The following is a 27,970-nucleotide window of genomic DNA, read 5'->3' as shown; positions in this document are numbered from 1 at the left end:
CTTTGCATTATTTGAGGTCTGTAAACACTGCGGCTTTTTTGTTATTTTGACCAATTTTCATTTTCTGCAAATAAATGCTCTAAAGGACAATATTTTTATTTTGAATTTTGGAGAAATGTTGTCAGTTGATATAATAAAACAAAACTGTTCATTTTACTCAAACACATACCTATAAATAGTAACATCAGAAACTGATTTTGCAGTGGTGTCTTTCCAGAGCTGTATATACTATACACATACAAGTTTACTATTATAAACTGAAAAGTGGGAAAAAATTTTCTGAAGAAGTATTAAAATAGTACACTTACAAGTATACCACAAGTATTAGTAAACTTACTAAATAAAGTAAACTTGGGAATTACACTTCAACTCCACTTAAGAGTATACCTAATAAAAGGAACTTTAAGTGTACTTTTTTAGTGAGATTCCACGTGAGAGAAAGTGGAATAGAACATTATGTCCAATATTCCAATATATGGTTTAATGTTCTGCATTATGTCCAATATTCCAATATGTGGTTTAATGTTCTGCATTTCTCATTAGTGGGTCACTCTGATACTAAAAGTATGATTCTATGACTGTATGATATCTGTACTGTCCCTGTGTATATCTGTGTGTGACTGTATTTAGAGATAAGCGGGAATGACTTTGCAGTGTTTTACTGTTCTGCATGGCTGTGTCAGTATCTATCGGCTCCGGATTGCCAGGTTGCCACTAATCAGGGTCTGATTCAGTGTAGTCCACGTGAGATGGGATGACCAACACCATCTCCTGTCAGCCTGGAAGGATATACTTAAACCCTAACTATTTCCTTGTCTAGTTAGAGCAGCTGATGGATCTTTAGGTGAAGTCATGCTGTCTCTCCCTTGATGCGCATCATTGTAAATAAACTCTGTTCCTGATTTTTCATACTATTGGTCTGACTGGGTCTCTATTAAATCTATGGTATCAAAATTACCATCACACGTGACAGGTCCACTCTATAGCCCAGTGACCTGCTAGAAAATACTTCTACGGATCTAAACACTTCACCTGCTCATGCATATAGAGACATAACATGATCTGATTTGATGTTGTTATACATAACATTGCAGGTTAGGGATGTCACACATGAAACAATACTGCAGAAACATGGAAATATGACTTTGATATGAGTAGGCTATATTGTTGTTTATACAAGCCTGGTTTATACAAGCCTCGTTGAGTTCCTGTTGATATCTAGTGCATGACACTGTTCAAAAGGAATGTAGTTGCAATAGTCTTGTGATAGTGACACAGCAAGATTCTTAGTCGTTGCGAAAAGTCTGTGACTATAAAATCTGTGACTTGTCTTATAAGCCATCCTTACACCAGAAGACTTTGACAACATTTGGGAAAGATTCTTGAAAGATAGTCTTTTGAGTAAAGCTTGAAAGGGGGCATTAGTTAAAAGACTCCAATCTTTCAAGAATCTTTCCCAAATCTTGTCAAAGTCTTCTGATATATGGGTAGCATAAGATGCACACACATTTTTTTTGTGACTTAACGTTGCATGGAAACCTATATTGAGCCTATAACATGTAAAACTATTGTATACTATGTAAAACCAAAAAGAATAGACCTAACAAATGAACGGATGCGGGGGGAAATATACATTGGTCTAGGCTATAGGCCTACATATCTTCTCTGGAAAATAGAGGCTGTTTGAATGATGCCACAGAGTGAGGCATAGACAGGTTGTAGATATGTTTACAGTAGATGTACTCAGTCTGCTGCATCCTTGTAGAAAGATTACAATATTTGTTGTGGCCTAGTGTTTCTGATAACCGGAGTCCCACCCTCACCAACCCTAGCGCATGACAGGCACAGCATTCTAAGCACTGCAGCCACTGTAAGGACCAGTAGACCTATGTTGTTTGATGTGTAGGCCTACTTAATCTTTGGGGTTTGTCTAGTCTGCTTATCGCCCTACTTTCTGCCGAATGCAGAAAAAAGGGCGAACTCATGGACTTTGCTGGCCACCTGCAGTTCCAAGCGTGTAGCCTTAATCTGATATCACCATCATTTTAGACTGACATTATTGACTGAACAATGGTCATTATTTTTTGTGGTTAAAAGCATCTCCATTTGGAAGGCCATATATCAGTCTCAGTTTTCTAGTTTTCTGATCTAGAAGCTAGGCAGATTTAGACATTGTTTCTTGGTGGAATTGTAGCCAGGAATACTGATTACCTAGTGACTGGACCTTCAGACACAGGAGTCTCCATTTCACTAATTGTGAGACTAGGAGCACCAATTGGCTGGATTGCTGTTGATTTAGGTCAACCACTTTATATTTATGCAACCACTTATTCTACATTATATATTTGTAATTAATTAACATTGCTTTGTAGAAATCTGCTTTCATTTTGACATTAAAGAGAGTTTTTTTGTAAAGAATTGTAAAAAAAAAAGGCCAAATTAAACTTATACTTTTCATAGGCACTGTGGTATCTGAGGAATTTCAAAGCATAGTGAATCCCTGTGAGATTTTCTTTTAAATAATGAATGGATTTAACTTTCAAAAAGCAATGTAAGGTAGAAGGAAAACTTGTCGTAATGTCTTGGGCCTGTACCCCTTTTTGCCATAAAACTGGAGAACTGAATTAGATCTAGTGGTTTCAGCATCGAAGGGGTGGCATTTTCTGCATTTGTTTATTATATTGGGGTGGGTGGGGATACTTTGATGCAATTTATTCCACATTGAGTTGGTTCACACAACTCAGATAGCGGTTGACGGCATCTCTGCGTATTATGAAACAACTGTAACTGAATATATGGTTTCAACCTATTATTAACATTTGACTGACTTTTTGAAAATGTGGAAAAACATATCAGCAAAAGTAATAGTGGATGTATTTTATTATTTATTTACAGCAAACAAGGCATAAAAACAATGTATTCATAGTCAATAGTGTTTGTTATACTTACACTAGGGGGCACTATTTAATCACTAAGAGCAACCTCAGTGTTTGTCAATGTCATCAATGTTCTGTATTTATACACCGAGTTATTCATTGTGATGAATACATTTTAATTGAGGCTTGATAGCTTACATATGTCTGCACTCCACGGTCTATGTACACACACACACAAAACAAACAAAATACTTTTGTTTATGAAAACAGAGGTCATGATGAATTAGATGGTGTTCACAAAACAAACAAAATACTAGCAAAAGGATGCATGATATTAAAACTATATCACTGAAATGACTACTCCCAAACACCAACAAGCATTACGATTAACTACAAAAACAGACAAATGCCTCCAAATACAAATAATGAGGTCCAGTCTTGGATTAAAACCTTACATAAGTTTAGTGCATTGCACATCAACACTTCCCTGTATTTTAGACTCTATAATCTGAAATGTCACTCAAATACTGTCCTAAAAAACAACAACATTGTGTTTACTAAGGTATATTGATAAAAACACATTTATGTGAGGAACTGCAAGAGATTTTTGTTGTACTCAATTTCCTTCTATTAAGATTTTGTTGACGGAGTTGTAGACTAAATTTAACTTTTGTGATTTATCTAATAACATAAATAAACATGCATACACATTCAAAAAGAACAGAGAGGGAGAGAGAGGAAGAGAGAGAGGGGGGTAGTTTGCAAAAAACATGGTAAGTGTCTGCAGGTACAAGTATCCAAAAAATAATGGTTAAAAACTCTAAAATGAGATAAAAGACATACTGTAACTAAATAGACAAAAACTTTGCTCACACACTATCAATTTCAAAGATAAAGTAAACATTAAAACTCTTCATAAAGCCTCACTATCACATCTATTTGAACACTATATGACTTGGTACTGGAACAACCTGCCAGCCTCACATTTTAGAAGGACCTCTTATCAACAAGGGATTATATATTTGCTATAATTGCAAAACTATATAGCGAGTTGACATGTTTTTGTAATGCTTTGTAATCTGTGGGGGCCACTTTCAGTGACATCCAAACTCCAGGCGGCCATGTCACTTGTATGAGGGGGAGGGAGATGGAGAGAGCTGAGAGCATGGGGATCTCTGTCTAGGAGGCAGTGAACTTCCTGAGTGTGATGACGATGAGTGCCAACAGCACAGACGCCCCCAAAAACACAGCGATGACGATGGCGGTGATGGCACCCGGCCCTAAAACACCTACACACAGACAACAGGACCCAGCTGCCATTATACGTCATGTCATGACAAACTCTTTGTACACATTGTCACTACCACTAATTACCACACACATGCAATATTTCTGATGAAACCACCTTTCATTAGAACAAAATGGATTTACTATTCTAAATATTATTCACTATTATATTATCTAGTAATATTAGGCATACAGTCCTGTTTCTTATGAACTGTTAATTAGTGAACAGAATAAAATATTGTTCTGCTAAAAATCATGTGTGATTCAGCTAATTTATTTTAGTACAAAAATATATTACATACAGAAAGAAGGTTTGCCTTCAACCAATTTTAGTGCAAATACACATGACTAATAGAGAGGGTGTTCTGCTTTCTGAAAATATTTACAGTTTGTGACTACACAAATGAATGGAATATAAAACCTATATAAAGCATTGACCAAGCTTTGTGGCCACTGGCTGGACAGAGCTGGACAGAGTGCATATCCTGTCTGCAGTGGCCTCACCTTCATCCTCATCCACAACTGTTGGGTGTGTCATGTCCTCATAGTCAAAGGTGAAGGCGTTTTCCGTCAGCTCCTGAAAGGGGTCCTTCGTGGTGACATCTAAGGCTCCTCCACCAGACAATGTGTCCTGGTTCTCACTTTGTAGTGTGGGATTAGGATCAGCAACTGTTTCTGTGGAAACAATTTTCAGTCAGTAACAATGCTCTCTTCTTGGCAAGTAGTAAAGAGGTAAACAGGTCAGCCCTTCATGATTGCCATGACAAACAGCACCTTTAGAGCTTGAGGGCGCTGACTGAATTTTGTAAGGAGATGACTGTTCCTTCAGGATGCTATCAAGATGACTAAGGTAGTGGCTTATTTAGTTGAACATAAAAGCAAGGCAGCAGAGAGGGAGAGAGTGGAGGGGGAGAAACTGTTAGTCACAGGGCCACTTTGATGCTACGGGGAAGAGGGGGTTGGGGCTGGTGAGGTCTGAGTAATGGCTGCTCTGTGCTGCCATGCCTGCTGCCCATTGGTGATGCTAAAAGAGGGCCTTTGTGTCTTGGCTACAGGTAACGTTGGCAGCGTGCTCCTCCTCTCTCCTCCCTCCATTTTCCCCTCCGTCCTCACATTTCCTGCGCTCCTCTCACATCTCCCGCTCACATTCCACAGCTCCTGGCATGGAGCGACCACGCGACTTTTCACACCCACACCATAGTCATGGCAACATGACCCTGGTTTCCCATGTCACCCCTCTCCCACACCTTCTGCATGACTGACACCAGAGGGGGGTGGGGGGGTTGACCTGAACACTGTGGAGCGCCTCCAAATCGATGCTAAAAACAGCAAACAGGAATCTGGGATCTCTCCTTCCTAGCTGTTCAATGAAATGAATCACCTCATATTTTCAGCAAACAGTTACGAGCATGTTCACACACACACACAGCATTTATGTAGAGGATAAAGGGAAAAATTAGTCAACAAAAACAACAGACGCTGTACCCACATCTCAGGAAGTCACCATCGCAGGTGTTACATAACCACCCTTCCACCAGGACACTTGGTAGAGTGGTTGATCTCCTTTTACAGGGCCAACGAGTGTCATTTGGCGCGCGGCGCAGAGGTGTGAGCGAGTGGAGGGGTATTTTTGATAATGGGGTGTTTACTCTCAGACGCACGGCTGCTTCCTGAGCAGCAGCGAGCCACAGGTACGGGCCCGCGGGCCCCCGGCCAGCAGCCCCATCAATAAGGCCTTCACTGCCGGGCACAAAAGGCCGCTTGTGCGGTCAGGGAGGGCGGCTCGCTGCTGCAACGGCCAAGCCCAAATCTAGCCCGGGCACTGCATGTTAAACAACCTTGTTTATGAAACAGTCTGTGGAAAGGCTCGGACTGGGGATGAGCAGATTGAGAAATGAGGGAGCGATGACCCTCCCCCTCAAGATATTCCGTTTGCGTTAGCCAGGCCCTGTGTACACGGTTTTAGTTTTTGGGGTATTTTTCCTGTACTCTGTATTTTGAGCTGTGACTTGATGGGTTCACTATGGTCGTGTGAGGCTGCATCTGACCAGGCTTTCGTCTGCTGTGGAACATCCATGTCCCAACGGTTTTCACATCACTACAGATGCAGGCCTAGATTATGGGGCCTACTTCAACAACACACAAACACCTTTTAGTCATTTGTCCCCTTGAACACACTGATTAAACAGTATTTTTAGTGACCCGTATCATATAAACATGCAATGATATTCCACAGTTTGGAATAATTGCAACAGAAGTTCTATGGGTTATTGAAAACAATGTCACCTGTTCTCTTGTTCTGCAAAAAATGTTGAATGGTAAATGCTAACATCTAGCAAAAACAAACAACTGTCACCTGATGACCCCCGGTCTGGATTTCACATTGAGCAGAGAGATGACAAAGACTGAAAGCAGGCGTGTGTGAAGGCCTGTGGATCCACATAAGGTGGGGGGCACACTGGGGCCCATGTCCTCAGTTCACCTCTGTTTGTTGGGTGGGGAGACAGGCAGCTATGAACAAAACCAGCAGACAGAGGCCCTGCTTGTGTGGGTGGCGTCAGGAGTCATCCGTACCACTCGCCACGGCCACGACACACCTCAGAACAGGACACAAACAAGCTGGACGCTTTTGGAATTCCGACTTAAACTCAACCCCCATGCTGGTAAATGACCAAGTTTGATGCCAGCATTGGCCCAGAAAATAATGTTTACATGTCTGCTAATAGTTATGTATACTTTTGAAGACAATATTGAAGAGAACTATTTATGCAAACACCTTGTCTTGCACAAATCCACCCACACTTACTGAATAACATGGAATTCATTTTGATCTCTTCTGACCTGTCAGAAAATAAAACCCACGACTTGATATCCAGTACACAAGAATGAGCCAGACTTATGTGCAGTCTCGATCATTTAACCCAGCAATCAGAATGTTGAATGCCATCTAACCACTTTTTTTCCAACTAAACTTAACACTTCAACAACAAATCAAAGAATGAATTGCCATCTTTTACCCACCATAATTCTAATCAATCACTTTTGAGCTGTCTACTAAGAATTTGGTGCCATAAGGGTACAGGAGATGAGGTGAATGAATAGGCAGGGTGAGGGATCATGAGAGAAAATCATGAGGTCAGGGTGCCTTCTTTGTTCAGTTGCGGTGGCCTTAACCTTTGGTCCCTAGCCTTTGTGTAAGTGTGCTGATGGGCTGTTTTGGTGAGGTGCACCACAGCCATATCTGACTCATTCCTATTTCACAGCATTTTTCAGGATTAACACTGATACGCGAGAAAGCAAGAGACCGCAAGGCTCTCATTCTGTCCGTTCAGCCCTAAGAACTGCCAACAGTACAATCTACAGGCAGAACATTTCCAGTAGCTAAAAAACATTTTACTCTCTTGTGGTTAAATGAAACAAGAACTTAAGGCTATATTAGAACAATTGTAAAAGAATTTTGCTTAACATCAAAGAGAAGAGTAAGCGTTATTTACTTTATCTTCAATGATCTCTGTAGCAAATCACCATCCTCATGAAATGACATTCAAAAATTAAAGTCTACAGGGTTTTTTTTTGACACTGAGGCCCCTTTGGAGAGCAAGAGGAGTTTCCAAAGCCATGGGCATACAGAAAAGAAGCAACATACACATACATAGACTACTAACTTCCTCTCCAGAACTGGTAAAACGATGAAGGCCTTAGTATGCACTCACCCACATGATTAAACAATCACCTCAATCACAGGGTCAGTTTCCCATACGTGGTTGGAGCCTAGTCCTAGACTCTAAGAAAACATCAATGAAATTCTCCACTGATCAAACTTTGAGTCTAGGACTAGGACTAGGCTTAGTCCACGTACAGGAAACTGGAGCCGCATTACTATCTGGCCTCATGCCTCCGGTCCTGTAGTGTAGGCGAAGCGCTGTACCTGTCTGTGCGAGAGCCACACATAGGCCCAGCAGTGCCAGCAGGACGAGTCGGGGAGCGCTGGAGCAGGAGCGGCTGGACATGGCCATGGTTCTTCTGAGACGTCTGAGGGCAACCTCCACAGCTCCACGGGCATGGGTCTGCTGAAGGGCCAGCCTCCACACAGCAGTTGAGGAAGAGGGAGGGAGGGAGAGGAGGGGCGTCGTCTGGGACAGTGTGCACTTTGTGAACACCTTTAGCAAGCGCCCACCCACTTCAAGCCCACTCAAGACACGTAGTGGAGAAGCACTCGGGCCTCACCAGTCAACCCCCTCGCAGTGTGAACTCGCGTCTGTCTTCAGTTCTGATGTGACATCACTCAGTCATATTGACCAGGGGGAAAATGCCTTTCTCTTTTTTTTCCCTATTTGAGATGCTCAAGATGCTAAAATGTTTTCTTTTTTTACACTCTGCTTACTTGTACACTGCCCACTTCCCACACACACTTGAAAAGTAATTTAAGCATTTCTTTACAAAGCATTTCTTTTCAAGAACTATGAAAGTACACCCTCTCCATAAGAATACAGTATTTAGCAGGAAAACATACCCTTGTCTTTTTAAAAGGTTTTACTGACTTAATTACACAACTCAGCTAATGTCATGTCAGTCATATTGGTTTATAAGAACCATGATGGGAATTATAAAGCAAAGAATAAATAATAATAAACTAATTAATAATAATAAATAATAAACACTATTTAAAGAACCTTTCAAAATATTTTTTCCAAATAAAGTCATAAAACTAGTCATAATGAAGTCATAAAACTAACTCAGACTTTAGTAAATGCCCCAATATTCTGTAGGTTTCCCTCACCACGTTTCATTCTCCATGCCTTCTCCTGGCAAATGTAAAAAAGCTCCTACACCATGTGTACATGCTCAGACAGTTCCATAGTGTGCATTGGTAATGAAATTTTACAACTCCAGTCACGAAAAGCCTTTTACGGAGACGCAAGAGATGTAAAACAGCCCACACAAGAGACTGTTGATTTATTTCATACTGCAATAAAAAAGTATGACTCCGTTCATTCAACGTTTCCATATATTATAATACAGATGCAGATTTGAAAGTTTATTCTTTAAACAGTCTAATATTTTACAAGAAATGGATAACTACTTGGAACTTTCAAAACATGTCCTTAAAACAGGACACTGGTGAATCACATCCTTAGGTCCTACAACACCATCGTCCACGAACAACCGTCAGCATACAGGAAGGAGAATGAAGAGGAGGGCGAGGCAAAAACAGTTGGGAAAACATCAATAAATAATAAAAAAAAGAAATTTTTCTTTAAATCTTAATCGTTTTTCCTCTTTTTAAATGCATGACCCTCATTTTCACAATTGAAAAAAAGAAAAAGAAAAAAAAAGAAATTGATTGTGGGGACTACCCACTGGCCGCTGAGGCTGACGTGCTGAGGTGAAGTCCGGTCCTGAACCACACCTGTGTTGATCCAACAAGGGTCCTCTCCCAACGCAGACACACAGTCCAGCTTCAGCTGTTTTACTTGGTGAAGCCTAGTCTGAGTCGAGCTCTGGGGTTTTTTCCCTGTAAGAACCTCTTGGCGGTTGGGCATGACACTGGTGTCAGGAGGCTCCCAGGATCTATCCACTGCTTGGAATTTGACATGGAAGGGGGGTGGAGTGGGGCAGACAGAAAAAAAAAAAACCAGAAGAGTAGTGATGGGGTGGGTGCGGGGGAGGCAGCTGTTCAGATGGGAAATAGTCAGGGGAGTGAGGGGGGGCATCAAGTTGAGCTGTCCCTTTCCAAGTCCTCAAAAGTCCTCCACTGTCTCGATCTCACCCATGTTCAACCTCTCAGAGGCGGCATTGACCGAAAAACCTGCATGGAAAACAATGGAGACACTGAAATCACTGACATTCTACTCATCAGAGCTGTATCATAAATATGTTTAATGTTTTGCTTGTTACATAGTGAACCAAGTCAAGAATAATGGATCATTGCAGAATTCTCAAACTTAGACACTTTTATAATACTTCAAAGTTTTAAGGACTAGGTTTGAGGGGGACATTTGTGGATTAATAGAGTACTGAAGCCATGACGTAGCGTTGTCAAGGCAGCAATTTCACTGGATCTAAACAAATCAATCTAACCATAGTAGTTACTATAGTGGTGGCTTTCTTAATCTATTTCAATAATTTTACGTTTCTAAGACGTTAGTATATTTTTTTACACTGTAGGAATCACATACTACAACATATATTCATCAATCAAATTTGTGACTACAGAGTTTTATTTTAGCATGGGTTTCCTCCGTAAAAGAGACCTACACGTTTAGCCTACATTTAAAACAATTTATTAGCTAGAAATGATGCCAAATGTCTACATTCAATGCTATTTAAGCCACTTCGAAAGTTTGTTTAGATCCAGTGATTCTGCCGTCATGGAAACGGAACATCACACTTCGGTACTCTATTGTTAAGGATGCAATAAGCTATGCAAAAGATCAAAAAGATGATCAAAGCTTACCGAGGAGGCTGGGGTCTGCTCGAACCATCTTCTGCTTTTTCTTCTTTTTCCCTGATGTCACAGTCTCAAAGCGCTGCTGCTGTTGGAGGCTAGTGTGGTTGGACTGAAGAACTTGTTGTGGTGTCGTTCCCCCCCAAACAGAGCCAGGCTGCAGTAGAACACCACGCAACACAAACATGCACAGGAAAAAAGGGTCAGAACTTCCAGCCAAGTGCACCTCTCAAACGACACACAGACAGATTTGCAACCAGCCAGAGTGGTCAGACTACCAGACCCAAGAGGGCTGTTAGTGTTCAAGAACACAATGAATAATATGACTAGATTCATCTGTGCCCCAGTCTTGCTGGACACCACCCACCCACACACACACACACACAAACACAAACACACACACCTGCTGCGGTTTCTGCTGCTGGATCTGCTGCGGTTTCTGTTGATTGGCATTCTGTTTGGCACGGCGCTCCAGGAACTGTTTGGCAAAGTCCTTGGCCTGGGGCGTGTCACCGAGGTAGGCTCTGACGTAGTCATGCACTTCATAGGGGGAGTCCACCTCCTTCAGGAAGGATGCAAACGTAGGAACTGTGGAGGACAGTTTAACATTAACAACACTCAGTCACAACTCCAGCATCTGCCTGGGAGAACCGTATTAAAATACAGAAGGTGTTATAGCAAAGTCCTTTTAGGCAAGTCCCTCCACTCGGTGGACATAGTGCAACGTTTTTTGGGCACTTAATGGGCATCTATTTTGGCAGAAATGCGCGTGTGCAAGGCTTCACGACACCAATCTTGCTGCAGCGGCGAGATCACAACACATGATTGGCACGATGTCTTCACAACACACCACATTATTGACTCAATTTATTCACAATACAGCACATGATTGGCTCAATGTATTCACATGTCGACGTATAGAAGGAGTGTGATATGTGTAGACAACTGGCGTTAAAAACTAACCCCATGCATTTCTATGGAGGATTTTTTGAGTGCTGTCTTGGTCTTACTTCAGAGAACAGAAATGAGTATATATACTATGTAATATTGGTATTTTGGGCACAGTCCTGACCGGAAAATGTAACTTCCAAGCACATTCACCTGAGATGGCAGTTACGATGAACTCAATTGCTAAGCAGATGGGTCATACTGAAACATGAAAGTGGCAGATTTGCAAGCGTGTGTGTGTTTCCAGCTCACCGTCCAGATTGTTGGCAGTGTTGAGCGTGTGCAGAGTCTGCTCACACCACTGCATGAAGCCATCTTGACTCTTATTGGCTGCCTGGAACAGTTTTAGCAACTTTTCCTCTTCCTCCACTTTCTTATTGGCTTTCCCACTCACTGAGTTACTGCACCCCACACAGAGACATACAACACAGTAATTAGTGCAAGTAACAGACACCACGATCTTAAAACGAATGTGTTGAAAACAACACAACCTGCGTTACTTTAACACATCTCTGTGTCCTGGTAGGGACAACACATTTGTTTTAAGAGTGCACCTCACCTTCAGAGATGTAAACCATGAAAGTATTTTTACAGCTTATGACAATTGACAAATGGGGAGGGAAGTATATCAGAAAAATTGTAAAGATTCTGAAGCACTAAAAACCCTAATCCATTTACTTACACACACACACACACACACACACACACACACACACACACACACACACACACACACACACACACACACACAGAAAGGGCGCGTGTGAGACGTGACAGACGTGTCTGCGGATAGGAGTAAGCGGAGGCTTGTGGTGGCACCGGCACCTGAGGTTAGCGTTTCCCTTGCTTTTCTGAGAGCTGGCCTTGCGTGGGGGCGGCTGAGCAGCTTCCTTTACGGCCTCGTCCCAGAAGCCTACGTTGGAGTTGTGAGTGTCGCCCCAGATGCTGCTGGTGTCCGAGCCCCAGGTGGAGCCACCGCCACCGCTCACAGAGCCCCACACAGAGCTGCTCAGCGTGTTCTGTGGAAGGGGGGAGGGGGGGGGTCAAATCACCATCTCTGATATTTCAACACAGTTGTCTTATCAGAACCTTTTTCTCTAGCAGACAAAAAAAGGTAAATTTCCTCTGAATGTCAGCAGAAACACAGAAACCCTTTAAAAGCCGCAAGGGCAACCCACAGCAGGGTTTCTGTTAGCCGGAAATTACTGTTTGTTTTTTTTGTCAGCTAAAACTTCTAAAACTGATCAACTAAAATTTTGCCAGTCAAAATTTTCAGTAATAAAGCTAATACAAAACATTCAAACTTCACATTAAAGTAACATTAAATTGAGACTTTTGATCATTGTGATTATTATATCTGCAAGTTTCTGGGTTTGTGAAGTAAACAAACGATTTATAGTATTTCTCCCAACTCATAGTCTCATCTGTCTGAACTCGGGAATATTTTCGTAATGACCTTGTGAGCAACAAAAAACAATGCATTTATTTAGTCATCAGGGTTCGTACCCCTATTCCAAGATCAAATTCAAGCACTTTTCAAGCACTTTCAAGGTTAATTTGCAAGCTTTTCCAGCACTTTACAGCGGTGGCAAATGAAATATTATACGAATATACTAACTGAAAATGATTTTTACTTTTTTATCATTTAGAGATGGTTTTATCAGAGAAAATTGTGTTTCTTAATAGCAGGAAAAGAAATGAAAGGAAAAATGAAAAATGTGTCACCTGTCTGGAAGTAGACTTTGCTTGCTATCTAATTGGCAGAGTCAATATACCAAAAAAAAATCATTAAATATCATTATCAAAATCATTAAATAAATAAATCAAATAAAAAAATAATCACTCATCAAATAACTATTCTTTGCTGAATATGTGAACTCAAACTAATGTTAAGGCTCACTCTCATGACAGTCAAGACTGATTACCGTATTTTCCAGACTATAAGTCACACTTTTTTTCATAGTTTGGCTGGTCCTGCGACTCAGGTGCAACATATATTTATACATATGTTTTTTTCCTCTTCATGACACATTTTTTGACTGTTGCGACTTATACTCCGGTGTGACTTATACTCCGGAAAATACAGGTATGTCTCTTTCTTGCCTACAACTGCATGCAGACAGGCCTACATCTGTTATCATGAGCTACCAACCAGTAGGCTAGCAATGTGGAGATGTGACGTTGGATGACGTGAAGATGATGGAGTTGTCATATAATTGGATAAATCTAACTTCTTGCCAAACGGAACGATATGCATATGCATGGTGTTTTAATGTCCTTTCCACTTGTAGTAATAAGTATTAAACCACAAAACTGAGCTCCAATTGGTTTTGAGGATATTTCTACTGATCTCTGCTCCATCTTTAATTAAGAATGCTCTGCTTCTCCTCAGAGTAGTGAATGTTGCATTTATAAATTGCAGGGTCATAGGCTGCAGAGCTTGTACCTTCTGACACAGTGAGTGTCACATCTTGACTCTCACTCACTTGTGAGGGCCCTTTGCCTATTACTTCCCTATCTTCTCCTAACTTTTTCTCCTCATTTCCACCTTTCTGTCTGATTTCTCCTGTCTCCTATGTAAATAACTGACTAATAATCAATATCATGCTTAGATAATATCCATATAAATATCTACTATTATCTACTATCTAGGCTACTATCTATATGATACTATTGGTCCAGACTCTGATATCTAATTTTCAGTGCAGGTTAGCTAGCTGCAACTCCACTGAATTTCAGCATAACATTTTGAGTAGGCCTTGAAGTCAGCCTTTGTTCAGATCTGACTATTATTTATTTTGAACAATGGATTTGTGGGTATTGAAGTTTATTTGAGCTGCGTGTGAGAGTGTGTTGCGTTCGTTAGTTAGGACATAGCGCCGCAATAGCAGAGTCAACTCTACTTTCGTTTTGACATGTCAGAGGCTACAACTACGTGTTGTGTGACGGTGCGTTGATGCAAGGACAATTGCTATTTTTAATTAATAAATACAACAAAATTTGAAGAAAGAAAGGTGACCTCTATGGTAAATACAGCCATAGACATGACTGGTGCGGTTTTGCATTCACATACCATAAAGTTTCATCTCCCTTTTCAACCTAACTTTCTCCTTGTCTTCCAATGATTGGAGCTAAGTAGCCTATTCAATAATATGTTAGCTTTAATGGCGACCTAGCTAGCAATGCATCATGACCCTACATGATTTCTGTTCAGCAGTCCGAAATAGCTGTTTTCTAACCAACGCTCATTAAAACGGCAACCTCACTTCATGTTGATGGTCATGTCCAACTGTGTGCAGGGGGGGCGTTGTCACGCATGAAAAGAGTAATGTGTAATAATTGAGCAGACTACTCCGGCAGTAAACTCCGCTTATCTTCCAGTCATGTTACACACTGGAGCAACAGTCTCCTTGGGTGACCTTGGCTCTTATCTCCTATTACATTGTTTGCATGTCACTTTTGACTAATTGTGGAGTGACTGCGACTAGAAAATAATCTGATTTGTGTTGCCATGTAGCTTACTCAGCCCACCATACATCTATGAAACATTGTTTGTGCCTCCTCACGCATCCACGTTTGTCAGGACCAATCTCACATGCATTTATTTAAGAAGTGAACAGAAAATTTAATTTAACTTAATTTAACCCACAATTCAGTGATCTTAACTCCCATAATTCATTAACCCTTAAGAACGTAGGTTTTATTTAAACCAACGTACTCCACTGGGTGAGTTTTTTGGGCTGCGTCACTAGCGTTCTACACTGACATTCTATAGTCATTATTAGGTGGCCTACAATCTATACAATGCAGCATGGCCTGATCTGTTTTATTTCACGTGAATATTGCAAAGTACCACACACACACATGCTTTCATCATGTGATCACATCATAGCTGTCAACCCTCCCGTTTTTTCCGGGTTTCTCACGTATTTTAACTTTTTTTCCGCTGTCTTCTCGTTTTAATATTTTCCCGTAAATATCCCGTATTTTAACAATCTCATAACATTAGCTCTACCATCGGACTTGTCAGTCTCTGTACTGTTGTCCTGTTGCTACACCCTTGCCCTTCCAACGAAACAGATGTTTTCAAAGCATCGTTTTGCTTGCTTGAAGGCGACAGTGAGACTATTTAAGATGCACAAGAGCACGATTCAGTGGCACCTGCATAGTGTAGGCTACGGCCGAACGCTGTGTGTATCGGCCTACCACTCGAGTAGAGAAAGAATTCCCCTGTTTGTATATTCACTCCAAGTTGGCCTACCATAACTTCCCAACTCTGCACTAAAGCCCATAAACTGCATGACAGGCTATTTATATTTTCTCTCTAAAATCTCTAAAATAACCAAATGCATTTGTTTAACTTTATGAAGAAGAATTACGCACTATAGGCTACTTGGAACGCACACATTTTGTTTGCGCAGGAGAGAGAATGACAGCGCACAGGGCCATCGATTAGGCTACAGAACTTTAGCCTTGCTAGGGCTGTATAAAGTTGACCAAATTAATATAGGCTGTTGTTAGGCGTAAATAAAGTAGGCTACTTTGTTGTATTGTTTAGCTGACCAATGCACGAGCTTGCAATTATGAAACGGACTAATACTGTACCCTTCCAACATTGGGGGACGAATGTTGACATTTTCCCGTATTCTGCGTGAGAAACCCGGGATATCTCCCTGATGTCCACATCAGAGTCGTCATTAGATGTAAAAATAACCCTGATCTCTTCATCAGTAAGCTGACGCCTTTTCAAATGTGCCATGACTAATATTATCGATGAAATTGTATAGCGTCTGTAAATACTACGATTGTTTTCTGAATGAAGTAACTTCGAGATGCCGGTCGCTGTAATGTTTTGCATTGACGGACTTGATGGATGCACTGCTATTGCGCAAATAAAGCTGTGATTATAATGGGACAAGATAAAGATGTATGCGCATTTCTTGTGCGAGTTTTAATGTCATGAATGTAGCAAACTATGTTTCCTGAGCCGCGTGCGTTACTCAAAGCTACATAGCTCGTGAATGAACGATGTTTGTTTCCAGCATTCCGTACATTTTGCGGTCATTTTGATTTTCATCTTATCAGTGGCCATGAGATTTGACTAAACACTGAATAACATCATCATTTATTTTTTTAAAAAGCACTAATTTTGCTTGTTTTATTGTGCTTGGTGTAATGACTGACATTCAGAAATATGGCAATACATGGCAGTGAAGCTAGCAACATTTGTAGCCTCCTGTAAGTAAACGTCTTCCCAATACTTGCCACTTCCGTTGATTTTGTCATGTATAGCCCGACCACACAATCATAATATAAACTAGATCTGCAAAATGTGGACATAACAAAATGGTAGTGGCAAAGTGATTTGCGAGAGATCTTTGACTTTGAGAATGTACAATGTCAGCCCATGTTAGCCAACAAGTGGTAGCCCATTGTTAAGCAGCAATTAGAATACTTACGTAGCAACATTCCAAACACAAAAGTGTGACGGTACGCTTTTACGGATAGTTAACGGCCGTCACACGTTCTTAAGGGTTAATTCATTCAGAGACCTGTTAGACCTGTTTTTATTCAGGTTTGCTTTCTCACGAGTGGGATCGTACCAAAGTTCGCTAGATAGTGCGGACCGAGAACAGCTCTTTTTGGAGGTCTCGGCCGATTAATTTGGTGTGCACCCGAGTGTGATTGTTGCATTCCGACCAACGCAAGCGGACCAAAACAAGGACTCAAACGCACTCAACGCACTAAAGGCTGTTGGTGTGAAAACGCCCTGAAACTGTTTGGTAAGATGGTAATGGGACAACACTTTAAGAGCGCGATTACTCATAGCTTTTATATGAAAAGACATGAGATGTTTTTCCTGGACATTTCTCTAAGTGAGATGAGCAGGGAAGTCCATTATATGTGCTTACTGACAGTGAGGTTTCCCTAAATAGACGTTGTACATTTTGTAAAAATTATTCCTTTGCATTTACATTAAGATAAAAATGTCCAAATGAGTATAGTCGTTATACATTTCTAACATGCACCTGAATCAGATAAGCAGGGAAGTGCAGAACATTTGCTGATGGATTATTTTGAGCTTCACCAGAAATGAAAATAAATAAAATTCTCTTACACACACCATGTGCTGTGTTAACATCATATCATGAATAGTGGTGTTTTTCAAAATGCGTTATAATGATGCAATTACGTACTCTACTGCACCTATATTAAATTAAAGGCCTTTCCATACCTATTTTGCTTCGGATCACAGGCTGAACCTACACAAATGTTGTGCCCGGCCCTGAGTTTGTTTCATATTCACACGGCAACATTAAGAGCTCCATGCACGATTAATTTACGCTCATATTAATCAGATTGTTGCTTCAGTTTGATTAGAAACGGGCCAAGGCGCTGGACTCACGGCTCGATTCTGTTGGACAGGCGCCGGTGGCGGTGGCTGTGGCTGCTGTTGCGGCGGCGGCTGCTGCTGTTGTTGCTGTTGCTGTTGCTGTTGCTGCTGTGGCTGCTGCTGCTGCTGCTTCTGCTCCTTCCTCTGCTTCATCTGCTGTGCCTCTTCTCGCTGGATCTCCAGCAAGGACTTGGTTGCGGCCGGCTGCTTGGCCACGTTGCCCCAGCCTGATAGCTTGGCCTGGGCCTGCTGGGGCTGCTGCAGCTGCTGGGCCTTCAGAAGCTCCTGCTGTTGCCGCTGCTGCTGTGGAGAACAGAGGCCAGTCAGGACACGCAGGAGCAAGAGGGCTAACGAGCCTCCATTTTCCATTTCCTCTAATGCAGCTAGGCAGCTACAGCGCTACACTCTGGGGGCATGTCTGAGAGCCCCCATGTACATGCCCACAGAGTGTAGCGCTGTAGCTGCATTAGCTACTGGCTGTAGCAACTCGAGCTAGGCAAAACAGTTTGTTTTCGTTTTGTTTCATACCGACAGTACTCCGTGACCTCGAGAAACGGAGATCTATGTGAAAACTCGCCGGATTTCTCCTTTAATCCACCTTCCTCTAGTTCAAGTAGTTTTATTGCCATGTACTCATATAATTAGAGATGTCCGATAATATCGGCCAACCGATATTATCGGCCCGATATTAGCATAAAAATGTAATATCTGTTAATATCGTTATCGGATTTTTTTTGCCTTAAAACCGATAAAATAATGCTTGAGTTACACCCAAATAGTGCCTATGCGCTCCTGAAGCGTTTACCTGCGCACAGATGATGACCTCATCAATCTGCGTCTTGAAGCATACAAACAAGCGTGGATGGCTGCAGTAACAAACTTGCTCGTGGCCGTAGTAGCCCCTTGCGTTGGCCGTGACGCCCCTTTGAAAATCAGAGGTTTACAGGCCACGGTGGCCTTGGTGCCCCCTTCTTTAAATATTCTGCTTTGCGTCCTACTAATAGCGATATATATTTAGCCTATGGCCTATGGCCAAATTACGCAGTGGAGAAAGTGACAGCGCAAGAAAGAAAGTGCGTCCAAATTAACCCATCCTACTCATCACACAGACATCACAAGTATCACATGAAAGAGCTTTTTCTCAGCTTTTAAACGATGTTAGCCGCTAATTGCTGTGGTGAACGGTTCGCGAGAAAAGTAAATAATATCAGTCAATTTAATCATAAATTCTACCGAAGGTTTTGCGTCCATCTCCCTACCCATTCATCTCGGTGGAATACTTCAGAACCCTTCGTTTAACATATGACAAACCATATATCAGAATAAACAGCAGACCTTACCGAACAGAAAGGTGTAAAGCAGTCCCCTGTACAGTTAGCCGTTCCAGACTAATCCCGTTTTGAATTTGCAGTAAATTTCAACATACATGGATGTCTCCAAATTTGGGATTTAAGTTTTACACTGTGTTTAAATTGTTCAACATTATTTCATAACGGGCCAAATACAAAACAAATATTACAAATGTCGCCTAGATATCGGTAAATCAGAGGACAGCTGACTATAAGAGTTTGTGAAAGTATACCTTCATGATAACAAAATGCTAAGCATGCATCTATTGAGTTTCTTAAAGCTGAGCTGTGCTTAAATTGTTCAATACATGATTTCATAACAGGCCAAATATAAAATAAATGTTAAATATAGCCTAGATATCTGAAAATATTAGATGATCAGATGATTTACAGTTATATGTAATATGTCATGTTTTATGTTTTTGTAATGTTTCATACAGTGATGCAGGTCTACTGCAGTGAATACAACTTTGATCATGTTTATAGCCTACTACTGTATAGTTAACTTTGGCCTTGGTGCCCTGACATGTGGCCTTTGTGCCCCCCACCAAATATGCCCAACTGAAGGCCAAGTGGCCTTGCCCCTAAAATGGTGAAATTCTAAGCCTGATTGTGGGTATGGCCCGTTATGAAGGCCAGTCAGTCTTTTAGCCCTGTTCATTGGACTAATACTAAAGGAGGACTTTGTTTACTACTCTGGAAGGTCTGGACTGAAACTTTGTGCCTTCCTTGTTCTTATTGCACACTACCTTAATGTTGCATCTCTTTTTTGTTGCTCATGTAGAGCAGTGCTGATTGAGCCCAGTTTATAATTTAAATGATTGCATTAGCCCAAGTAATGGGCTAGGGACACAGGCTGCTTAGATTTGTACACCTTAAATGTTTCATTTTTTGTACTTCACCTCAAGCCTGAAGTATTTTTTGTAGCTCAAACAAATGTTTTCAAAATTGTGCAGTATAGTTGCCACATTGTAATTGACTCATATTTGTGCATTCATTCAATTAAGGTGATTGAGTTTTAGTTAAAGAAACAGTTCATGAAGCATCCTACAAATGCAGGCTCATTTAACACAGAAAAAGGTTAGCCTGTCATACACTATGCCTGTTATTTTAGTTGGCTTTACATTCTGCTATGTTGCACATAGTTGTTCAGGTACAATGTTTTATCATTTGTGAAGAAGTCAAATTTGCCCTATTTGTTGTGGGCATTGTCAAGATTATCTCAGGGAGAGTGTAATCCAAACTGTTGTTTGAGACAATTTAAAAAAAAAAAATAAACATGGCACTTTTTCCCTAAATTAAGTTGAAGTATTTTTCTTATTTTGCACAATGTTAACATTTGGAAAGCCTTGTTGCATTCAAGAATGCATCCAGTGGGGCATCACAATAACATTAAGCATGTTGTGTTAATTCCACAACAGGAGATATGTGATGTTACCTAAATTAGTTTTGAGGAAAAATAACCCACATATCGACATCGGTATCGGCTGATATCGGAATCGAAATTTGAGAGTTGGACAATATCGGCATATCGGATATCGGCAAAAAAGCCAATATCGGACATCCCTACATATAATTAATAATTCTTAAAGGCCGTGTTGCAGGGTTCATTTTCCAACGAATTTGCACAATTTGCTTGTTGATAATAAACATTTAAACTGTTATCCATTGTATTTGATGTTGTTGGGTATCACAAAACGGAATATAATACGAAAAAGCAGCTACTATTTCACAGCGTTTGAAGTGATTCTCCTTTCCCCCACAATGCATTGCATTACGTCACCTTGGGGAGACTACAGATCAAAGCCCACCTTGAGACCCTTGAGAGTAACGAGAGAGGAGTAAAGAGAGACGAGTAAGGGATTGTTCAGCAGTAGATAGCGCAGATTATAGATAAATAGATAGGCTATAGATAGCCTAGATATGTATATAGACAGGTAGATAGATAGCTAGATAGATCATGTCTGGTCACAGGGGAGCTCCTCGACCAGCGGCCAAAATGCACTCGCTTCCCTAGTTACTGCATCTCTCCACCACAGTTTCCATCGGGACGGCACGGCACAGCCCACACAAGCACCTGCAAAACTGCGACTTGCCCATATTATCTCCCTCTTTGGTAAGCCGTACCCTGACGATGTCAATGGCAATCAATCACGAGCAGTAGTTATCGAAAATATTCATGCTGAAGACACGACCAGCCTAATCGGCGGCGGCTAGAAGCTAAGTAACTGGGGTGGCTCACACATAGACAGTAAAAGAAGCTAAGTTTGCAACAACAGGGGTGGCTCACAGGTGGGACTAAAAAGTTAACCCAGCTAGCGATCATGATGCTTCATATTCTGATCTTCTGACTAAGTTTGCCCGGTAGCCTACTTATCTGAACTAACGACATGATCACTATCACTAGATATAAAGAAAATGTTGACTTTCATTCGGTGCTGTTCACTGACAGTAACTAAAAAAGTGTCGTAATGTTATAAGCATAATACATTGAACTGAATAGGTGCATTATGTAGCCTCATAACGAGGCTTCTCAAATTCAGAAAATTGCATTAAACTAAAATCGGAAGACATTGTTATCTTTGTTAGACCATAGGGTAGCTGTGATATAAATGCTGTGACGAAATTCGAAGTGTAAATATACAAACTTTATGTTGAAAGTGTAACCGCGACCGTTTCCCATAGGAATGAATGTAAAACATACCCTCCAAAACGAGACCTCCCGAAATTCTGAAAAATTACTAAATTGATATCAGGCACCGTTATTTCAATTGGTAGATCATAGGGTAGCTGTGATATAAATGCTGTGACGAAATTCGAAGTGTAAATATACAAACTGTAACCGCGATGTCCATTGAAATGCATTGAAATGAATGAAGCGCAGATCAAGTAGTCCCCAAAGTGACGTCATCACCGAATTGCGTACAAAAAACCAGCTAATGCTAAAAACAACAAAAACTGGCATTTAACACCATTTGGAGACATTTTTAAAAATGATATACTAGGGCTGTAACGATTTACGATTCGAAACCGAAATCGCGACATTCATATCCACGATACTGTGTCGCAGTGTGAAAAGGCAGAATCGCGACACACCCTTTCTAGTGTTTCACGCAGTGCTTTGCAGCTTATGCGGCCGCAAAAGCAACCCACAACTCCGGCTTTACTTATCGGTAGCCTACTTTGTCCAAAAACAAATAAATAAATAAATAATAATTTCATACCTCTCCTTGCTTTCATTGTAGACTATGTGTGCAACTTTACCAAACAGTATAGAAGTAAACTCCCTCTCCTTGCCCCGCTCTCTCTTGCGCTCCCTCCCTCTCACTCTCCCTCCCTCTCCTGCTCAATGAACACGCGCGACTTAAATAAAACATTCACAATCGTGAAAGCAAGGACGCATAGAAGACGACTAGCTAAATTACTATTAAATCCGCTTAGCATAATTAGCATGCTGCACATATTTGTTTAAAACTCATGCATTGAAGTTGACTGATCATCTCAATACCAACGTTTCCCAAAAGGGCCTGTCCCAAGGAGAACAAGTATTACTGAAACTTAAACACACATGGGGAAACTGAACAGTCCAATCAGTAGACTATGATAGGCTAAGATATGCTACTTTGTTTACAATATTTCCAGGCTTCAACCAGACAGCTGAATTAAAGAGGTAAGAGTTGTAATAAAAAATAGTAGGCCTAGGCTATAGGCTAATCTGCATAAAGTGTGCTGTCATAAATATCAGTCATTCAGAAAAATATTTTTATATCAGGATATAAAATAATAGATATATTATATTGTAATCCTCTGGTGTTCTAAGGGAGGCTATTAAAATGTTATTTAATAAAATGTCTGTCTGTGTTAATTGCAAGGATTCCCTCACGAACGTCTTAAAATGACAGGCACTCAATTAGACATACACTAGCCTACTGAACTTTATTGAATGCTACCTTTGACTAAGAATGCATTACTTTGCACTTGTATAGTCTTTTATTTTGGAATCTTAAGAGCAATAAACATATATTGCAATGTTAAAGAATTCATGTTTAATTAATTCAGATATGTAAATAAACATGTATAAGTTGCTATTAGTCAATTAATGAGGAGATAATCGAATCGAAATCGAATCGGACTGAAAAAATGAATCGTTAGATTAATCGATGCATCGAAAAAATAATCGCTAGATTAATCGTTTATCCCAGCCCTAGCATGGATGGAAACCCAGTTATTGATGTAATGATGTCTCTATGGTGGGTGCATAGCCCAAGGAAAATCAAAACAGCCCTTAAAAGGTGCTAACAGCAGCCCACTACACTCACATAGTTAGCGTCAGTGGAAAGAGGGTAACACACACACACACACACACACACACACACACACTTGAACACCATTCTGACTGCTGACCTCCTGTCGTGCTTGGCGTTCTTTTTCCTCTTCCAGTTTCTGGATCTCAGCGAGTGACAGTGCATTCTGGGACTGGGAAGTCAGGGAGGCAGACTGTTGACCCCACTTCGAAGAAGAGGGGAGCTGTGAAGGTTTGCAGAGAAAGTGCAACAAGTCAGCCTTGGTGTGCAACCACACACACACACACACACAAACGTCTTTTCCTGTTCTAGTTTCAATTTCCTGTTCAGACCCAAATGTGCTATGGCTAGCAAGTGCACTGATTGAGTCATGAGCAATGACCATGGAAAGAAAGCATTCAGTCCCATCGTGTCAGTAGAAAGCACTAACCCCAAACACCACCACACACTCTCCCCCTGCCACCGCGCCTGCAGTAACAGCCACCTGTGTGTGTGTGTGTGTGTGTGTGTGTGTGCGCTACCTTCATGTGGGCGAGCTGCTGCTGCTGCTGTTGCTGCTGCAGGCGCCGGAGGGCCTCCTGTTGCTGCTGCCGCTGCCTCTGCGCCTCCTGCTGGCGCTGGAGCTCCAGCTCGCGCCGCCGCTGCTCCTCCTGCTGCTGCTGCTGTAGTGCCAAGGCTGCGGCCGCCGCCGCCGCCGCCACCGCTGCCGCCTCCTCCTCGCGCCGCTTCTCCTCCTCGCGCTTCCGCAGGGCCTCCAGCTCCTCCTGTTTCCGCCTCTCCTCTTCCTGAAGTCACGGTAACACAGAAGCCCATATTAACACCACGCTACATGGAGGAGAGCCTTAATACGGAGGGTTACTGAGGGCCCTGGAGGTGACGGGTGAACAAACCTTACAGTTGGTATTTTATATCAGCCTTAGGAGGTCTTACCTGTTTGCGGAGGAACTCTTCCCTTTGCCTCCTCTCCTCCTTCTCCTCTTCTCTCCTTCTCTCCTCCAGTCTTCGGCGCGCCTCCTCCTGGGCTAACCTCTCCTCCTCCTCCTCCTTCTGCCGGCGCAGCGCCTCCTCCTGCTCACGTTGCCTCCTCAGTGCCTCCTCCTGTAGGTGTCAAATTTGTGCTTATCAGTCCTGACAGCATGTTCCAAAGATGTTGCGTAAAATCCACTAAAGCTACCATGCTGCGGCTCCGGACCTGTTTCCTTCGCGCCAGCTCCTCCTCTTCCAGACGCTTTCGCTGCTCTTCCTCCTGCCGGGCTCGGAGAGCCTCTTCCATCCTCTTCCTCTCCTCCTCCTCACGTTTGGCCCGCAGCTCTGCCTCACGCCGCTCCAGCTCCAACTGCAGACACGCATGGACACACACACACACGGACACACACACGTACACGGACACACACACACACACACTTTATATACAGTGCCAGCTCCAAAGCCCTTGAGACATCAAATAGAAAACCCAAAAGACTGCATCAATAATGAGATGGGAATAGTTTTCAGGGTTGGCTCTCTGATCTTGAAAAGGTGTTCCTCACCTTCATGGCCTTGGCCTTCTCCAGCTGCTGGATCTGTTCCATGGTAGAGGCTGGTGCCATTGAGTCAATAGGCAAATCCCACACACTACTGCCCTCCCATGCAGCTGCAACACAGACACAAGCACACAGTCAGGGCTTATAGCAATAACAATGTCTGTGCCTGAAGTTATCAGACATTTATGAGGACGTCACATATATTGTAGCCTCATTGTCTATTTTCAAATCTTAAGCATGCCAGCTCACGCCTGAACACTTAAAGTCCTGCACACGCATTCAGAACATCTGGCAGAAACGGAAGCAAACACTACTGCTGAAATGACCTTTCTAGCCTGTGGTTGCTTGGCACAGATTTAAACACTCTTGTTCTGCAGCAGTCATCTGTGTCATTCCCACTCTGACGGATCTCCCTCTACCTAGACGACATTGCCATCGGAACCAAAGAGAAGCGTGGGTGGAGCAGGAGTTTGTGTTTGAGAAACGTACTGTTAGGCGGTGCAGGCTGCATGTTGGGGGTACAGGAGGCCTGAGAGGAGGAGTTCTGCATGTCCCACACCGAACCAGAGTCCGGTACCGACAAGGAGCGAGTGACAGGCGGCAGCAGAGGTTCTGAGGACCTGGAAAAAGAGACACTGTCCCTTCAGAGAGGCAACAGACACCCAAACAGCAGCTGATCGCGATCACCTCAGCCTACTTTGCTTATCTTAACAACCTAATCTTGTAACCTCATAACACCATTACAGACAGAGGCCCAGCTATTTTCCTGTGAAAGAGAAGTTACGGTGACTGTTTCGGTGGCAATCTCACCTCATCTTCAGGGCCTGGTGGAGGATCAGGTTGATCTGCTGCTGCTGCTGCTGCTGCTGTGGCTGTGGCTGTGGTGGAGGTGGGGGTGCGGAGTTGAGAGCTGCTGCTTTCTGCTGGGCCAGGGCCTGCGCCTGCACAAACTGCTGCCTGCAGCCAGAGACATTACACACTTACTCAACACTACAGCGCCTCAGCCAGAGACATTACACACTTACTCAACACTACAGCGTCTCAGCCAGAGACATTACACACTTACTCATCACTACAGCGCCTCAGCCAGAGACATTACACCAGTGTTTTTCAACCACTGTCCCGGGGCACACTAGTGTGCCGTGAGAGATCATCAGGTGTGGCACAGAAAATTACCCAAATGTCACTCACTGGTAGGGTTGGGTATCGTTTGGGTTTTATCCGATAGCGGTGCTAAAACGATACTTTTAAAACGGTGCCGGTGCCGAAACGGTGCCTGAACCGGTACTTTGTTTTTAAATTTTTTTAAATTAAAATGGTCTAAAGCATGAATTGCTTTTTTTATTGATGAGACAAATTTGAACATGAAATTGAACTGTTATATTCAATTTACTATCAACATCTTATTGCTCCTATGAATAATACATTTAAATGTTAAAACAGCTTGCCATGCATGCACACACAATGGTAAGCTCTGCTTTCAAGTTTACCCAGTGTAGGCGATTTGCCATAAGGTATGTTAAAACCGCTTGCCATAAAACTGCCAGGTCATGGACAACGGCATTTGCAAGCAAGCTAATCTAACAGGGACTCTACTTTCCAGTTAATTCAGTGTGTTGCCAAATGCTTCAAGAAATTGTATGTCTTAACCCATAACACGCAGTAGTTTTGAACATGTTAGGCTACATGTCAGTGTTGAAGTGTTAAGATTCCCAGCAGAAGGCATTTTAACAGCAACTATGGCTATGCGCCAACACCAGTCAGCTGAGTTTAATTAGCGATAACGTACGGAGATGGTTTCGTAGCCTCTTTGACAGCTCAGTGACATCAGGTATGTAACCTACATATTTGTTTTTGCCAGCTAACTTTTAACATGATCTTCATATTCATTATGATGCTATATGGACCTCATGCACATGAAAGATTAATATCATGCCATTATGTTGTTTAACACACCGTAAAATAAAGTTACAAAGTTACAACTTTGCTGATAACATTTCAAATAAATGTCAGTTAGCGCATTAGCAAGGATATTGTATATAGGCTAGGCTAGCCTACTGTTGATTTTGTTTCATAGCCTTTTGCTTGTGTGTAGTTAGGCCCACTGCTAGATTTTGACAGGAGCTCGCGATATCGCTTTAAAGTAAGCTACTTGGGCTCACGCAAGCTGTCAAACACTGTCCACTCATGTGGTGCACCCCTCTGGTTTATACATCCAGTGTTTATCATATGTTAGCTAACTGTATCTGGATGTGTTGCTATCAGAGCAAGACGTTAGAGATGGCGCATGACATACAGTGATGAAAAAAAACCGCTATTTAAGCACCGAAATGAGGCACCGAAATCCACGTTGTTATTCGATGCAGTTACTACCGTTTGTGTCGGCACCGGTGCCATATTAGAACCGTGTTTCGGTGCCCAACCCTACTCACTGGTCCAGAAAAGCAACTGTTAAATCAAAGAATTTATAAACACATGCTCTCATTGATTGTATGATTGCACTATTTGCGGTATGCAGGCATTGTACAACGGGGACCCCATATCCAGTATTCACAGAATCATCACATATCCAGTTCATAACAACAATTAAATTAGATATAGTTACCTACAAATGAAACAGAGGGCGCTTGTTTTATTGAGCAGGTCTTGTATAGAAGCCATAATAAGGCCATATCTGTGTATTATTTGAAATTTTAGGCTATGGTATGTTTATTTTTTCTTCACACAGGATGTTAGTGTGCCGTGGGACATTTTAAGTGTCAAAAGGGTGCCGTGGCACAAAAAAGGTTGAAAAACACTGCATTACACACTTACTCAACACTACAGCGTCTCAGCCACTGT

The 27,970-nt window shown here is 42.0% G+C and overlaps 2 protein-coding genes across 5 annotated transcripts in view; both read right to left on the bottom strand.

Annotated features, from left to right (window-relative positions):
• Positions 1–2,862: 2,862 nt before the first annotated feature.
• On the bottom strand, positions 2,863–8,263 carry snorc (secondary ossification center associated regulator of chondrocyte maturation). Its single transcript, XM_076295831.1, has 3 exons — positions 8,092–8,263; positions 4,668–4,838; positions 2,863–4,165 (listed from the first exon to the last, which is right to left on the bottom strand). Exons 1-3 carry the CDS (start codon positions 8,177–8,179, stop codon positions 4,056–4,058), a joined length of 369 nt encoding a protein of 122 aa, XP_076151946.1. The 5' UTR covers positions 8,180–8,263; the 3' UTR covers positions 2,863–4,055.
• Positions 8,264–9,084: 821 nt separating this feature from the next.
• gigyf2 (GRB10 interacting GYF protein 2) overlaps positions 9,085–27,970 on the bottom strand; it is a 35,449-nt gene continuing 16,563 nt past the window's right edge. For 3 of the 4 annotated variants that reach the window (XM_076294097.1, XM_076294100.1, XM_076294099.1), the window contains exons 17-29: positions 25,940–26,086; positions 25,619–25,749; positions 25,136–25,239; positions 24,799–24,942; positions 24,537–24,704; positions 24,128–24,391; positions 23,707–23,829; positions 17,966–18,256; positions 12,385–12,578; positions 11,812–11,960; positions 11,015–11,199; positions 10,621–10,768; positions 9,085–9,972 (exon numbers count right to left, since the gene is read on the bottom strand). In XM_076294097.1, the coding sequence (XP_076150212.1) occupies positions 9,905–9,972; positions 10,621–10,768; positions 11,015–11,199; positions 11,812–11,960; positions 12,385–12,578; positions 17,966–18,256; positions 23,707–23,829; positions 24,128–24,391; positions 24,537–24,704; positions 24,799–24,942; positions 25,136–25,239; positions 25,619–25,749; positions 25,940–26,086 (2,116 nt within the window). In that variant the 3' untranslated portion in view covers positions 9,085–9,904. The remainder of the gene's footprint in view (positions 9,973–10,620; positions 10,769–11,014; positions 11,200–11,811; positions 11,961–12,384; positions 12,579–17,965; positions 18,257–23,706; positions 23,830–24,127; positions 24,392–24,536; positions 24,705–24,798; positions 24,943–25,135; positions 25,240–25,618; positions 25,750–25,939; positions 26,087–27,970) is intronic. The other variant, XM_076294098.1, reaches the window with a different exon arrangement.

This window comes from Alosa pseudoharengus, unplaced genomic scaffold (assembly GCF_046254945.1).
Source record: "Alosa pseudoharengus isolate Yale_2024_CS ecotype anadromous, Long Island Sound unplaced genomic scaffold, YU_APseudo_1.1 YU_APseudo_1.1_scf_2, whole genome shotgun sequence".
NCBI classification, from domain to species: Eukaryota; Metazoa; Chordata; class Actinopteri; order Clupeiformes; family Clupeidae; genus Alosa; species Alosa pseudoharengus.
Note: the sequence above shows the minus strand (reverse complement) of the source record. Positions and strands in the feature narration are given on the sequence as shown.